Below are 14469 nucleotides of genomic sequence, written 5' to 3'. Positions count from 1 at the left end.
ACATATTCACTACATTGCTGCTAATCATTTCCTGGAAATATCAGAGCGCATTTTTCTGCCTTCCAGGTACCTCCATTTTCAGATGGCAGGGAAACTTGCAGTGCCTTTGAAATGATTGCCAAGTGAGTCGCGTAATCCATCATGGTGAATTATGATATATTGTCAATGCTAAAATAACCGACCATGCAACAGTAATGTAACTTTGATTTAAAACGAATGCAGGCATAAAGGTGCTTTCAGACATTGAGCCGCTGCCATGGCCGCTGCCGCCTTTCTTTGTTCATTATAAACATGGTGGCATAAGAGGTCAGGAGCAGGGCCAGCAGAGAGGAGGGGGAGGGTGGCTGCCGCTCCTATCTGAGTTCTTGATGGTTCAACTTTTTCCAGCTCGCCACCGCGGCTCCGGAGGTGGTTCTACAGTACCTGAGTTATCTGACCTTCATCGCCAGAGAACAGACGTATTGATGAAAAGAAAACTGTATAGGTGCAACATGTGTATGAGACATTAAACAATGTTTGTCATTCTTGCTGGAAAAAAAAAATTTGCTATGTTATCGGTGCCATATTGCTAACCATTTCTCCCTTTTTAAAAAGGTACAACCCACTGAGTTCAGCTGCATGATGAGATTATACCAGGTGGATAGCGGATAGCAGCAGACTGCTGTGTGCAGGCCGGTAGGATTGGAGGTGGCCAGGAGCCACTGCCACAGCATTACGCCTCGATGCTGCCAGTTCAGAACAGAGAACGCCGATGCTGCCAGGCAGCGACAGCGGTGGCAACTGCTACTTTGGGAAAGCACCTCAATGCTTACCGTCATGGATTATCCAACTCACTTGTCAAGTCTGTGTAATGCCTGAAAGTTAGGATAGCACATGTGAACATTTAACAACAGCGTAACATGCTTTGGAAAGTGCAGCAGTGAAAAATACATGGCTCATAGTTAAGGGGCTGAAAACGTAGGTCTTTACACAACGAGCAGAAACACTGATGAAGACTGATATGATTTTTCTACCACCTTGTATTTGTTACAATTATCATTAATTCTGTCATAAATAAATTATATTATTGCATTAAAATATTAAAAACAAACAAAATGAAACATCTGACATCGTTAAGTTCGAGGTTTTATAATAAGGTGAAACAGACTGTTAAACCGAGGTCAGGATTTCTGACTTGGCAGTTCAACCGCGGTCAGGGAATTTACAGAGCTGCACAAAATGCCAAACTGGAGCATTTTCTCCTGAAGCAGCACGAAGGCCTCTCACTCACTTATTAATTAATGTACTGTAATAAGAGAGAATTTGGAGGCACACTAAGGAAAAAAAAAAAGGGCACGGAAACTAATTACGAGTGAGGCATTACTGCTATCTGGGGACTGTTTTTCTAATCAGTGCCCTTCTCATCTTGGCATTCTATGTTTTGATTAACTCGTTCATTTATGTACAGAACAGTGGCACGCACCACTTCTTCTTTTGTTAATAACAAGTACATTCAGATAATTCTAATCTCATAGTGTAAAAAAAAAAGTGTGGAAACACTGAAATCCGCTCTGAGGAGATGATACATTGATACCATCCACTTTTCTTTTTTACAAGACGTGCACTTTCAAAAGAGGCAGCAGCCGCCAGTAAAATGGCCGCTCTGTCATTGCACATCATTATGATTATGTCAGCGCTCTTTGCTCTTGTAGTCTGTAGCTGGTAAGATGTAAGAGCATAGCGTGAACAGAGGACGGAGCATGGCAAACACACGGAATGGACCAATGATGAATGACGATCCGATGAAAATTAGTAACAGCCATTGCCAAATGATCGGCGGTATTTTCTGATTACAGAAGCATTAAATCAAAATTGACCTGACAGCGGCGGACAGGGAGGAGAGGGATGATGACAGCCCCGCGAACAGAAGAAGATACTTGGTGACAACTGTGAGTTGCACCGGGCAATATTCGGATTCTGTAATTTGCAATGCAGCCATGAATACACCGTGCCATGTGGATGCTTCCACTAACTGACAGTGATAAATGGCACAGTTAATAGGAGAAACGAGGGACACCTTAACTGATTCAAATGTATAATTCTCCTCTGAGAATCCTCCGGCAGAACCGTGGAAGAGTCAAACACTCAGTTTGTATCAGATGGATGATCTTATTATTCGTTGAGCCTCCTCAATTGTTGAAAAATAAAAAGGTGTGTCCTGTTTGGCCCTCAAGTGAAAAGAGTATGTTTAACCTGAGTATGAATCTGGTGTAGCAGACATATACCATGAGCCGCTACTGCCAGTCTCTATAACTCTGTGAAATGTTTACCACGGCAACGCCATTATGTTTCCTTTTTCCTGGCATGAAACTGGCGGTGGAGACATTCCACCGGGAGAAACACTTCTTGCATGCGTTTCGACTTTTGGCACAACACCCGGCTTCACAAGGCTGCTTTAGGCCGTGCTGCACAGTCAGGTAAAAGTAATTCCCCCGCAGGCTGGAAATTCCTGATTTCATCCATCCGTGCTCAGAGGTTTTGTGTACAGTCCAAGTTTTTTTTTTGTTGCACAGTCACTAAAATAATCCAACTATTAATTCAGCTTGAAATGTTTTTTCTGTTTCACATACTTACATAATTGACTGTTTATTGTAAACAATCTGAGTAGTTTGAGGACTTGCCATGCTATGGCCTATACTGCCAAAAATGTTGGCGGCCCATATCTGACCCTGTAACAATACGGAGGCCAAATAATATGTTCTATATCGACAACAATTTAAAATTCAGGACTGAACTGAAGCGACTGAACAATTGTGTCCAGTGGCGACAACATCAAAGTCCATTGGTGTATCACAGTGATAGGCTTTAATATGAGGAATCCTTTGTCTATGATTGCCCACTTGCAATACCAACAAGTGGGCCCTGGCCCATAGGTTGGAAACCACTGTTCTAGTTAATAAATAATAATAACAACAACAACCACTGCTACTCTTTGCACTATTTGAAATATTGAAATATTGATACAGATGCAGCATAGAGTTTGAATCTCATGTCCCTCTCACTTTCACCTCATCTTCCCAGTTTCCCTGGCAACCTATCAAGTGATGACACAAATTTCAGTGAAATCGTCTCTTAATCAAGTAGAGGAACATGTGATATCTTCACTACAAATGCATTATGGGTTATAATTTCACATTGGAAAGGCTGTAACTATCAGACTGCCAGTGCAGCTTTTGTTATATGGATGGATGATTCATCTTGTTACTTACTGGCCTTGACTAAAGGATAAATCAGCAAAACGACAGGGCCGAGCTCTTTAAACAAAGACTTAACATGTTGGTTTTGGTCTTTTCATAGGATTTACTGACAATAAGAAATACACATAATAATGCCAGCCTTATTAATCTCTATTATTATGAATTCTGAGAATTCAGATTTCCAATCCAACTAGCAAGAGTTCACTGTGATATATTCAATGTTAAAATGGTCTTACATGACATCTTTACAACGTGGTTCGTTACACTGCACGAGCTGAATACGGCTGGACAGAGCTGTGAAGCAAAGTAGGGCAGTATGGCCTAAATATTGTGTAACTGAGTCCCTTCGTGTCCTGTGGGACCCGGCAGGACAGGTGCTTTCACTGCATTTACTGTATGCGTCTCCAAGAATAGTACACCTATTGTTACATGCATGCATCATTTATAACACTGCATAACAACAGTGTTTGATAACGGCTTTTTATACTGACAACTTTGTAATGAGACAGCGCACAAGAAAACAATAGCCAGAGAGAGGCAGAGCATAAAACTGAAACTAGGAGTTAAAACTTTGTTTTCTCTGTACTTCGTAGTACTTAGTACGTTAGCTAGAGGCCTTGCAGATATTTCATGTGCTGTTCAATGCTGAGAAGTGATAACAGACTGGTTTACCTCACGTACAACGGCTTACTTGATTAAAAAATTAGTATATTGGGCATTTCAGGGAGTGATTAAAAATGCAGCACTGACTCAGCCACATTGAAGGTCATTACAGCCAAAATAGCCTATAATAGTGTATAAAGTTATGTTATTATTTTTTAGCTTTAATTGCCAAAGAATATCATGTCCTTGTGGCCCAGAAGCAAATCCTCCAAGGTCCAGGACCAGTCCAGGACTCAGGCAAGGGGGGAACTCACAGTACCTAACTTCTATTATGATCAGAAATAATATCAAGATGTTTTACTACTTCTAATGCCAGCTGAAGCGCAAAGAAACGTATGAAATGTTCTTCCTGAAACCACAAACCTGCTAGAGGCAGCAAGGTAATTATCTTAATACTGTTTACTGCATTCACAGCTGAAAATTACCTCTCTGAAGTGACTAATCCATCTACTGCTCACATGATGCATGTTGTCAGAATAGACCGTTAAGATGGATTTCTCAAAATTATACCACTTTAATGAGCTGATAAGAGCACAACAATAGACTCGGGATGAGATCCTCTCGTCAGGCTGGCAACTGCCAACATGCTGGGACCACTGTAATGGAGAAAATGCACAGGATGGTATTCATGGCTCGCACATCTCGAGGAGCCTTTTACCATGTTCTATAGCCAACGCTTTAATCCTGTGTTATCTCCTGCGCTCCTGAAGGACATGAAGAATAAAATGAGCATATACACTTACGCATGACAAAGATGTATAACCCCTTGCTCGGCTTTATGCGCAATGACTTCACTCTTCTCACTCTTTTATCGTGTTCACTGAGAGAAAAAGTGCCCACTCATTTTCCAGAGTGGATTATCACAGCATTCTGCCCGAGTAGCATAACTGAACTCAAAACAATCTGATTTTGAGATAGAGGGTGACTCAGGCCTTCTGGCTTGTGACACAGCAATAATTAAACTAGTTTTGCTGAAATCATTTCCACAACTAATTTTCAACCAATTTTCTGTGAATTTTGGGCCCTTTTCATAGTCATTTCAATATAATTTTCCCTTTTAAATACTAATGATTAATAGGGAGCAAAGTAGAGTGTTACATCTACTCTTAACAACGCTGGGGAGGAGTATCACGGCATGGCACTGCCTGGAAATTGGTTTTATGCCAATCTGCACCCTCTCGCCTCTAGCATTGGTGATGGAAAAGTACAAAATCATTAATGCAATTCCAACAGTAGTGAAGAAGGCTATCAAAAGTTTAAAGAGATGGTAGAATCCAAGCTTGACTGTACAAAGAACACATTCAGGTGGCAATGCAATTTGGTAAGAGGTTTGGTGTGAGAAGCGCAGTGAGCAGTTTGAAGTGATTGGCTGTTAATGATCTGAGATGAGAAGGGCCGGGAACAAAGTTAACTGAAATCATTTCCAGACTGAATGAGAAAATGCAGTGATTAAATAGTTCAAACATATTAATGTCAATATCAGTGGATGTGTTAGCTCGGTGATGGATTAGAGTCATACTGCGGTTCTCTGAAATAAATGACAATTTAGCAGAGGTTTGTCAATAACGGCAACTCCTCGAGGAGTCCACCCACGTACAGTTGTTTACCGGGGTCTGCAAAGTCGGCTCTGTATTGCCAAAAATAGCGCAGGTCATTATGGACAGCTGGCTCACATAATCTTGGAGGATACAGGAGTTTATTCAAGCTTTTGGCAAACTGAAGCCTTTAGGATTAAATTAAAAATGTTAGATATTACTTATGTGGGAATAATGTGTGTGTAAATAAATATAGATGAATGCTTTGCATTTTGCTGCTAATAAAGTGAAGACATTAACCATTGAAAAGTTAATAGAAATATAATCTGAACAACATATAATATTTGAAATTTCTTGTACAAACGATATAATTATAAGTTTTTCTTTTCCTAAGTGAGCTAGTACTAAAGGGCGCTTTGACCTTCCTCTCTTTAGTGCCTGCACTCCCAAAGATACTTGTCTGCTTGAAGGACTTCTGTTGTTATTTAATGATGTCGAGAGTGGAATTCAGTATTAGCCAAGACTCAGCAGAGCATCGAGTAGTGTTTCTTTATGGCATAATGGCTTTTACATGAGCACATGAAGATTCATCTGTTTGGCAAATACCCTTGTGTATGTTTGACTAAGTGGAAAGTGCCTTTGTCCAAATTAGGGAAAAAAAAAAAAAGAAACAAAAACAAACGGTCAGTACCTGCTCTCCTTCAGTGAACACCTTGTCGTCAAAGCTCCAGGAGATGGTGGGTGTGGGGTCGCCCGAGGCCTCACAGGTCAGGGTGACTTGATCGTCAAACTCGGAGGCAGTCTGGTTATTCAGGTAGGTAATCTTGGGTTGCACTAGGAAAAAGACCCCCAAAGCATTACTGACACATGACTCCCTACACACCTGTATACCTATCAGCACACACACAAAAGCTTTTCCTTGTTGAAGCTCACTGCTAGCATGCTACTTGCTATCAGTGTCACTGCCGTTCTCAAACAGCCTTTGTTTTGTTTCTTGCTACTTGGTGGCAACGGAGCAAGATGACCACACAAACTTTAATAACAATTACCGTGATTACACCTCCAGACCTGGTGCAACATTAGTACATAGTTGCTAACTTTGTCTGTCTGTTGTCTGTCAGGTGGTAGTGTGGAGTTTGTGGGCTGTAAAATCAAAATAATCAACTAAAAGAGGCTAAAAGAGCTCCGCGGAGCTGCTGCAGAGTCAGCTGATCATTCTCTCATCACCGTGAGTGACACCTTTCACGTTGTACACAGTCATTTGACCCAAAAACACTGATTAGTCCGTGTTTAAATAGCTGTTACCATAGTAAAATATACATACAGGCTTCATTAGAGTTGTGGTTTCATACCCCATTGATATATAATAGAGCTGCGAGCACATTATTATGTAAGGCTGGTGCAAATTTCCTCGTGAAGAGAAACTCTAGTGTGATATCTTTGAATGTCCTAAGGGTTGGCTTAATTAGTTTTCAATAGGACATGCTTTTCTTTAAACTGTATGCTTCACGCTGTGTAACCCTGCACACAGACACTGGAATAGCTGTAGAGGAGTGTACAGCAAATGTCAATAACTACAAAAGAAAAGGCCAGAGAGGAAGAAAAAGAGCCACAGCATTCTTCACGCCATCGCAAGCGAATGCAGTTATTCTCTTACCGAACACGTTCAGGCTGACTTCCTCGGCTTTCTCTCCCGCCTTGTTCTTGGCGATGCAAGTGTAATCTCCTTCATCCACTTTCTTGACATCTTTTATTACTAATTCTGAACCATCCTCGTTCAGGCTGTACTTATCGCCCGTTTCAAGGACAATGTTGTTACTGTAGCAGAGGGAGAAAAAGAAGAAAAAGACATGGTGGAGTTCACATCACAAGCGTTCGCCTTCTTGAGGGGCCTGCAGATACATTTCTTTACTCACTGACAACGATCTGCTCGGAGTTTCACCTGAGGCCGAGAGCAGTGGGCACACAAAAAAAAAAAGAAAGGGCCGGGAGACCACAAAGCTGTCCTGTACTGTACGCCTCTGAGAACACCTCCAATATTTCCACAGCTTTTGTTTGCCTCAGCTCTCCTTTAGCCCTTACATCTGTATTTTTAAGGAGGCCATGCACCAGTTTGATGATGATGCATGTTTTGTTTTTTTTCCCCACTCTTTAACACCCTTTTACTCTCGAGAACCAGAACTTTGCCGGAGGTTAGAATCCTGTTTGTGGAGAATTAACTGTATGCCTGAGTAGCAGCCTTCCCGAAGCATTTTGCAGGCAGACAGTGAATGACAGCCTTGTCAGCAGCCCTAGGAAACCAGAACAAATAGAGCTTTACCCTTCTGCTTTTCCACTGCCTCACCCATCTGTCCTCTCAACAACCTCACTGTCTGTCTTAACTATCTTCTGGACAGGAACTGCCTCTCCCTCCGCCTCAACATCCACCATCGCACGCAAGTTTTGTTGCATGGAAGACAGCTGTGAGCGGGGCGTTCAATAGTCTTATTCAATCACATCTCTACAAAAAAAAAAAAAAAACCTTATTTAATGATTCCTCTGCACTCCAGTGGTGCTGCAGCGTGACAGTGGTGAGTGATGTATCATCAAGATTAAAGTACACTGAACAAACAGCTGTATGGAGAGAAATAAATGTTGGTTATTGGTGCATCACCAATTCACACTGGATAAAGTGACGGATGCTCTATCAGCTAATGGCATCTCCTACTTTCGGTGCGGAGAGTTTGGTCCTCACTCCTTCTGGTTCTGTTTTGAAGTTAGTTCCAGGAAGGTAAAATATCAACATTTTTTTTACTTTAGATTCTAACAAATCTTTTATCTAGACACCTATCCCCATCCCCTTTTTTTTTTCAGCAATGTAGAAAATGCAGCAGGCTTCTCATTTTTAACCTTTGCTGACTCTTGTTTTTGCGCCAGACTACATCACCTTCAGCTAATTCACTCTGAGTGTTTGTACTCTGCCAAACACCATTTGCTAGAGGAAGAAGCACCACTCTAAAACACCATGGAATGATTAGGAGTGGATTATTTTGGAGTTCAGCAACGCCCTCAGTAATGTGTAAATATCCAAAGAAACACCATTATCCAACTAGAATTCACTCAGCTCTGTAAACAGAGACGCTGCTGCAGCTACACATCCAAATGCTTTTAACCCAAAGTAACCAAATAAACTCAAATATGTTATTTTGCTTATTTTTCATCTCCATTGCCATTTTTTTCCTTAATATATATCGTTTTTTTCCCTTTTGTAATGGAAGAGCGGATTTTTATTCCACTTGTTGAACTATATTCAACCATCTCGCACTTCCAGCTCACAGTTTTTAATGTATAAATATTCAGTAACAACTAAGCTCTACGTAAAGGACAACTAAATCTTTTCATAGCCAGGCCAAGTTTGAATTTACAAGACGCTGGTGCAACCACTACAGCTCATTAACCACACTAACAAGACAAAAATGGTATGCAATTTAAACAGCATGTGCAGAGTGGAAACCTTCCTAATAATGCTCATCAAAGCCCCTTTTTGCCCTTGTTATAGTCATGCAAGTGTAAATGTCATCGTTTCTCTCACACTACAATTTGTAGGCAAGGCAACACAAATTCATAGTCATGCCCTCTGTACAAAACACTTTTTTTTTTTTTTACAACACCAGCTCCCTGAGATGTATGTTGTGCATATGCGATTCTTTAACAGGGGGCAGGAATCACTTTCAACAAACAGTTTGGCCAGTCGGGCTGCGAGCAGGAGAGTTTACATCGTTTCACCTCAGACTTGATGAGAAGTCTCAATTTATAAACAGGCATGAAAGCGGCCAGCCCTGGCGGATAACAGCTAAACCTGAAACAATTTGCACTTCTAGCTGGTGTTGATGTGCCCCTCTGTTTGGAGCACAACTTGATTTGTGTATATTAAAAAAAAAAAAGAAAAGAAAACTGTATATTCTTAGTTCAGGGAAGCAAGTGATGAAGCCAGCCACTGTGGTTAGTGGTAGGTTTTTATAAGAAGTCTTCCAGCACAGAATAGCATTTTTCTTCCAAACAACATGACTCAGATTTAATATAAAGCCACAAGTCAATTCAAAACTTTGTTCCTTCCAGTTGATTTGCAGGAGACTCAGACTTACAATGGTTTTTTTTGTATGTGTGAGTGTGTGTGAGTGTGTGTGTGTGTGTGTGTTTATACTGAGGTGTTGCCTTGAAATACTGGGGCACACAGAGACTGAACTGAGAACAACCCCTTCACTAGATAAAATCAATATATATAATTAAAAAAAGAAGGAGAAAAGAAATGAGTATATCTATTCTTTGTGTGAACACTTCATTCCATCAGTCAGCGTCTGCACTGCAGGGCAAAATCACATGGACTTGAGAGAATATGTTTCTCATTGTGTATTCAGTATGGTGGCGCTCACATGTGTGGAGTCCAACAGTTACATAATGGACCGCTTCCATGACTGCACATCTTCGAACATCAGTGTGTGCTCACTGCATTCGCTGTCATGTCCTAAGTGTGTCAGCACACTGTCGTCGTGTCCTGCAGCTGGAGACAGAGGGCAGCAACAACCCAGCAACGCCCCCGAAAACTGTGCACCTGGTCACAACAAAGCCCTCTGGTTCAGCCATATATACAAACACAGGCTGTACGCTACATCCTGTTACTGAAGGGGCTTGGCCTCACCTTTACAGAAGTGTCACTGATGGTAAATAAACCCTTTCCTGCAAAAGATTTTTTTTTAAAAAAAGCAAGCAGGATTGTTTATAAATTCCTGAACTGAACTGTAAATGTGAACTGTGAGTTCCTTGTCTATTCTAACTTCTTGAGAAAGAAGCTTCAGGGAGACCAGTTTTTCTGACAGGACGCAGTGATATCACATCACTCCTGCAAAGGTCAGCTATAATCTTACAATTGTAACAGTACTGGTACATATGGGACCAAGTACAGTACTAGTACATGTGGTGTTGAGCTCCAGTGTTTGTTTCTTTTGGTGCATTAATCATTTTGTCTTGCATCATCACCATCATTATCCAGCTGCCTTTACCTGCCTGGCTGATTAACTCAGGGGAAAAAAAATGTTGTCCTGTTAAGATCAGTTGTACTGCACTGACGAAAGCTCTCAGTAGTTGCGGCTACTTTGTCTTTGAAGTTCTGGGTGCGGCGACATGGGAAGGTTAACTCAGCACCAGGTATATATCTTTTTTTTTTTTTTGTAATTCATTCTTCTTCACATCTTTGATTTACTTAGTGATGTTCCCCCTTTGAGGTTGAGAAAAAAAAAAGAATAAGATGTTGAGAATAAAACGAAAGGCTTAATTTTTGTGACAGCTCAGATCTACTCCTGCTTCTGATCCAGGGTAGATCTGAGAGAAAAACCTGCTTATGATCCTACTTATCAAAACAGGCTAAGAACAGCAGCGGATGACGTACTGTGCCCAGGTGACAGTGGGTTCAGGGAAGCCGTCCGCATCACAAGCCAACAAAGCAGAGCTACCAATGTCTGCGGTGGCGTTGACCTCTGACTGCCTGGCACGGATGGTGGGAAGCACTGAAACAGAGATAGAAAAAAAAAGAGGATGATACTAGATAAATATTAAGTAAACATAACAAGTGTCTAAAAAGTTATTTTGAAGAGACTGAATTTCATTTCTTTTTTTTTCCTCTGAGAGCTACTTTGACACAATAAGAGGGGCTGAAAACGCCTCATGTCTTATATTACTGGTTATATTTATTCACAACACTCAAACTGATCTGCAAACCAAAATCAGCTGAATATGATAGTTTACCAAGTCCGCAAATATCAATATCCGAAACTCACATTTTATACCAAAAACATCTGAAACTCACATCAGTGTAAGTTTTTATGTAAAAAATCTCAGTCATGACAAATAATGATGGTGTGGAAAATTTAGCTGCGTTTGGAGCAGATTAACTGAGAGAAGTTGAGTTGCTTAAAGTTTGAACTTTGCGTCCACGGTTTGTACAGACCATATTCTCCTTTGGGTGAGCTACTAGTAGCCCGCGAGCCACCTGTTGGAGACCCCTGCTCTATTTAGATACGCAGATTTAAACCTGCGATGACTGTTTCTCCGGCCACTTGGTGGAAAGGGAAACAAGCAGACAGTTGCTTATTTACACATCCAGCATCTGCGGAGCAACATTATCATTCATTTGCAGTTGGGGTTGAGTTCACACGATGAATGTAAGTCAAATTTTCTCATTCCTTCAGCTCTGTCTTTGGTCTCTACTCTCAACTCCTGAGCCAAATATCTCATTCTTTAGCTGCTAATCGCCTCACTACGTTCACCAGCTACACACTCACTATGTCTGACTGACACTGATGAGCAGGTGGTGTGCAGAGTTGGCGATGGAGAGTGAACCAAAACATTTAAGTTGCGGGCTTTTATCATCATTAAGAGATGATAAAGTGTATGCAGATCTGACTGACTGTCGTGAGAGTGACGCTAAAGGAGTCAACAAAATCATTACGAACCCACGCTCTGCTGACCATGAATATCTACACCATATTCCACAATAATCTGGCATGTAGCTGTTTGGCTATCTTGGTCTAGACCAAACAGTTGGACAGACGAGCTGAGCGTCACTTCCACTGCACCCTCATGTGTTGAGCTCATTTTTAAACAACAGGACAGGCCAGGAGAGAAAAGTGACAGAAATATAGTGCTTACCATTAACAACGACCTTGATCATCCTGAAGTCAATTTCTCCCCTGGCCATGACACGGGCTTCACAGTTGTACATGCCCTCATCCGTCTTCTTGATGCCGCGGATCTGCAGGTGGCCATTATCCATGATCTTGAATCGCACTAAAACAGAAAAGGCAAACAGAGCACAATAACTTACCACATATGGTTTTCGAGATGATTAAGATCACACTGGCACAGCAAAAGAGGAGATCTAATTTTGTCAGTGTGGCCTATATGGATTAGGAATATAAAGTATATCAGGTTCGGTGTTATTATGTTCAGTGATTTATTTCCAAGTAAATTATGTACTTTCCATAACAAGTTAACATTAGGAAGAAATTATTTAAAAAACCCTCCAAATAAAGGGGCAGGATTGTTTTCAATAGTTCAATATTATCTAAGAAATCTAAGATCTAAGAAGCCAAAAAGTGTGTAACTGAAGTGTGAAATTAAGTATGATTATTTGCTTTGATAGAGAAAATCTGACTTTTGCAGTTTGAGTTGCAGTTTAAAAGTGAAACACTTAAAGTGCTCAGACAGGACACTGGAGCCAGGTTAAAAAGTCCCACTTATCCATGGTAATCAAGCATGTGGCTGGAGGAACACAGAGAGCCCTGCATGACCACACCAGACGTATTTCTGCTGTGTTTTACATGATCATAGAGCCTGACAAACTGCTGCAACTCCAATTAAAGCAGCCATAAACACACAGGGACAGAGTGAGCTGTCTTAACTGAAACCAGGTGTTGTTTCTCACACATTTCTGGGGAAAAGTTCTCGGGCCTTTATTAAAAACCAGGGCCTTGACCACATTTTATTTAAGAGGCTTAAGACAATGAACTGAGTCATCTTTGCTGTTTGTTCTCTACACGTCCCCAAATTGGACAACTGAGGCACTTCTCAGAAATTTGTGATTTGCCAGAGTGTATACTTTAAATCTCACAGAATTAAAAATTGTGGGTAATTAGAGTGTACCTTTGAAGCGTAACTTTCACAGGCCATTTGAGGCCTTTGTTGAGGACAGTTCAGTACTGCCAGTTCAATTTCCATGCTAGTGAGTGTGTATGAGAATTCAATTTCACTGCCTATTTAAAAGTGTGCAAACTAAAGAAAGCCTGTGTGCTATAAAATCACTTGCATGCATATAATTATGCACTGAGTGCTAGACAGGATGTGGGCTGGGGATAATGAACATTTCATTCCCATCACTTTTAAGATTTGTGCATTTTATTGTGCACACAATTGCACCTCAACTAGCTGTCTGCCAGTCACAGAGAGTAAAGAAGCAGATTTACTGCATCTAAATACATTTTGAGGTACTTGTACTTTCCTTGGGTATTTCAATTTTTTGCTACTTTTCCGTCAGCTTATAAAAATGACATACTGGTATATATTAAACTAACCAACATATAAAGTGGTTAAAATTAGCTTCATCTCCACTGTCTACAACATTTAAGTGCTGCTTATACAGTGAGTTAAAGCGTCAGTTATAAGGGCACATTCTGCTGAAAATGACACATTTAGATGCTAATACTTTGCTTTGGTAAAATGTACATGAACATTATGTTTTTATGTCTTTAAATTAAGAGAAAAATAAGTACAATTCACAGAATTGCAAACTGAAATATTCATCTAGTGTAAAACTGAAATATAAGATATTTGAGGTCAAACCTTTGAGGGGCTTAGTGTGGTATTTAAACAGAAAGATAATTTTATTAACCAGCTCTTAATCCATGCTCCACTGACACATATCACAATGACAAAGCTCTGATGGGAGGTTTGACAATAAAACATGCAGTATATGGTTAAGAGTATATGGCCAGGTCAGCTGCTGCCCCCAGGAAAATTACATAAGCAGTTTTCAGTTTTCAGTGTCGGTTACAATTAGTGGTTTTTCCAGTGAAAAACACATTCCTTGACCAGCGTCCAAGAATAAAGGCTGTCTTAGCACAACACTGTGGTGACTGCAGGCTCTCCAGCGGTCACCAAGGGAGGGGTTACAGTAAGGTTAAAATAGGCCCAGTCCAAGTGTAAAACAAAAACCCAGTCTCTCGCCTCATCTCCACCTCAGCTCTCACACATCGGACTGTTTTAGTTTCAGTTGAATTCTCTTGAGGCAGAACTGCTGTGGGCCGCTCTCGTCAATGCTCTTCCAAAGAGCGTAGCTACCGGCCGCCTGAAGTTTGCAAGATGAAATCATTCACAAAAAAAAAAAAACCATGTAGATGAATATATTTACGACACCCATTTATGTCCTCCTCGTCATCGTTTTGGCAGATGTGGCCCACGCTGAGAAGTTTGTAATTTGCTCCTTTCAGCAGATGTAGTCCGCT

General features: G+C 40.9%; 1 protein-coding gene across 9 annotated transcripts in view; it reads right to left on the bottom strand.

Annotated features, from left to right (window-relative positions):
* The window catches only part of LOC111233079 (neural cell adhesion molecule 1-like), a 237940-nt gene that overhangs the window by 55771 nt on the left and 167700 nt on the right, over nt 1–14469 (bottom strand). For all 9 annotated transcript variants that reach the window (XM_022760826.1, XM_022760825.1, XM_022760827.1 and 6 more), the window contains exons 5-8: nt 12119–12256; nt 10860–10977; nt 7092–7252; nt 6126–6268 (exon numbers count right to left, since the gene is read on the bottom strand). In XM_022760826.1, the coding sequence (XP_022616547.1) occupies nt 6126–6268; nt 7092–7252; nt 10860–10977; nt 12119–12256 (560 nt within the window). The remainder of the gene's footprint in view (nt 1–6125; nt 6269–7091; nt 7253–10859; nt 10978–12118; nt 12257–14469) is intronic.

Source organism: Seriola dumerili, unplaced genomic scaffold (genome assembly GCF_002260705.1).
Source record: "Seriola dumerili isolate Sdu_G_001 unplaced genomic scaffold, Sdu_1.0 BDQW01000367.1, whole genome shotgun sequence".
NCBI lineage: Eukaryota > Metazoa > Chordata > Actinopteri > Carangiformes > Carangidae > Seriola > Seriola dumerili.
The sequence above is the reverse complement of the archived record's forward strand: the minus strand, read 5'-3'. Positions and strand labels throughout refer to the sequence as shown.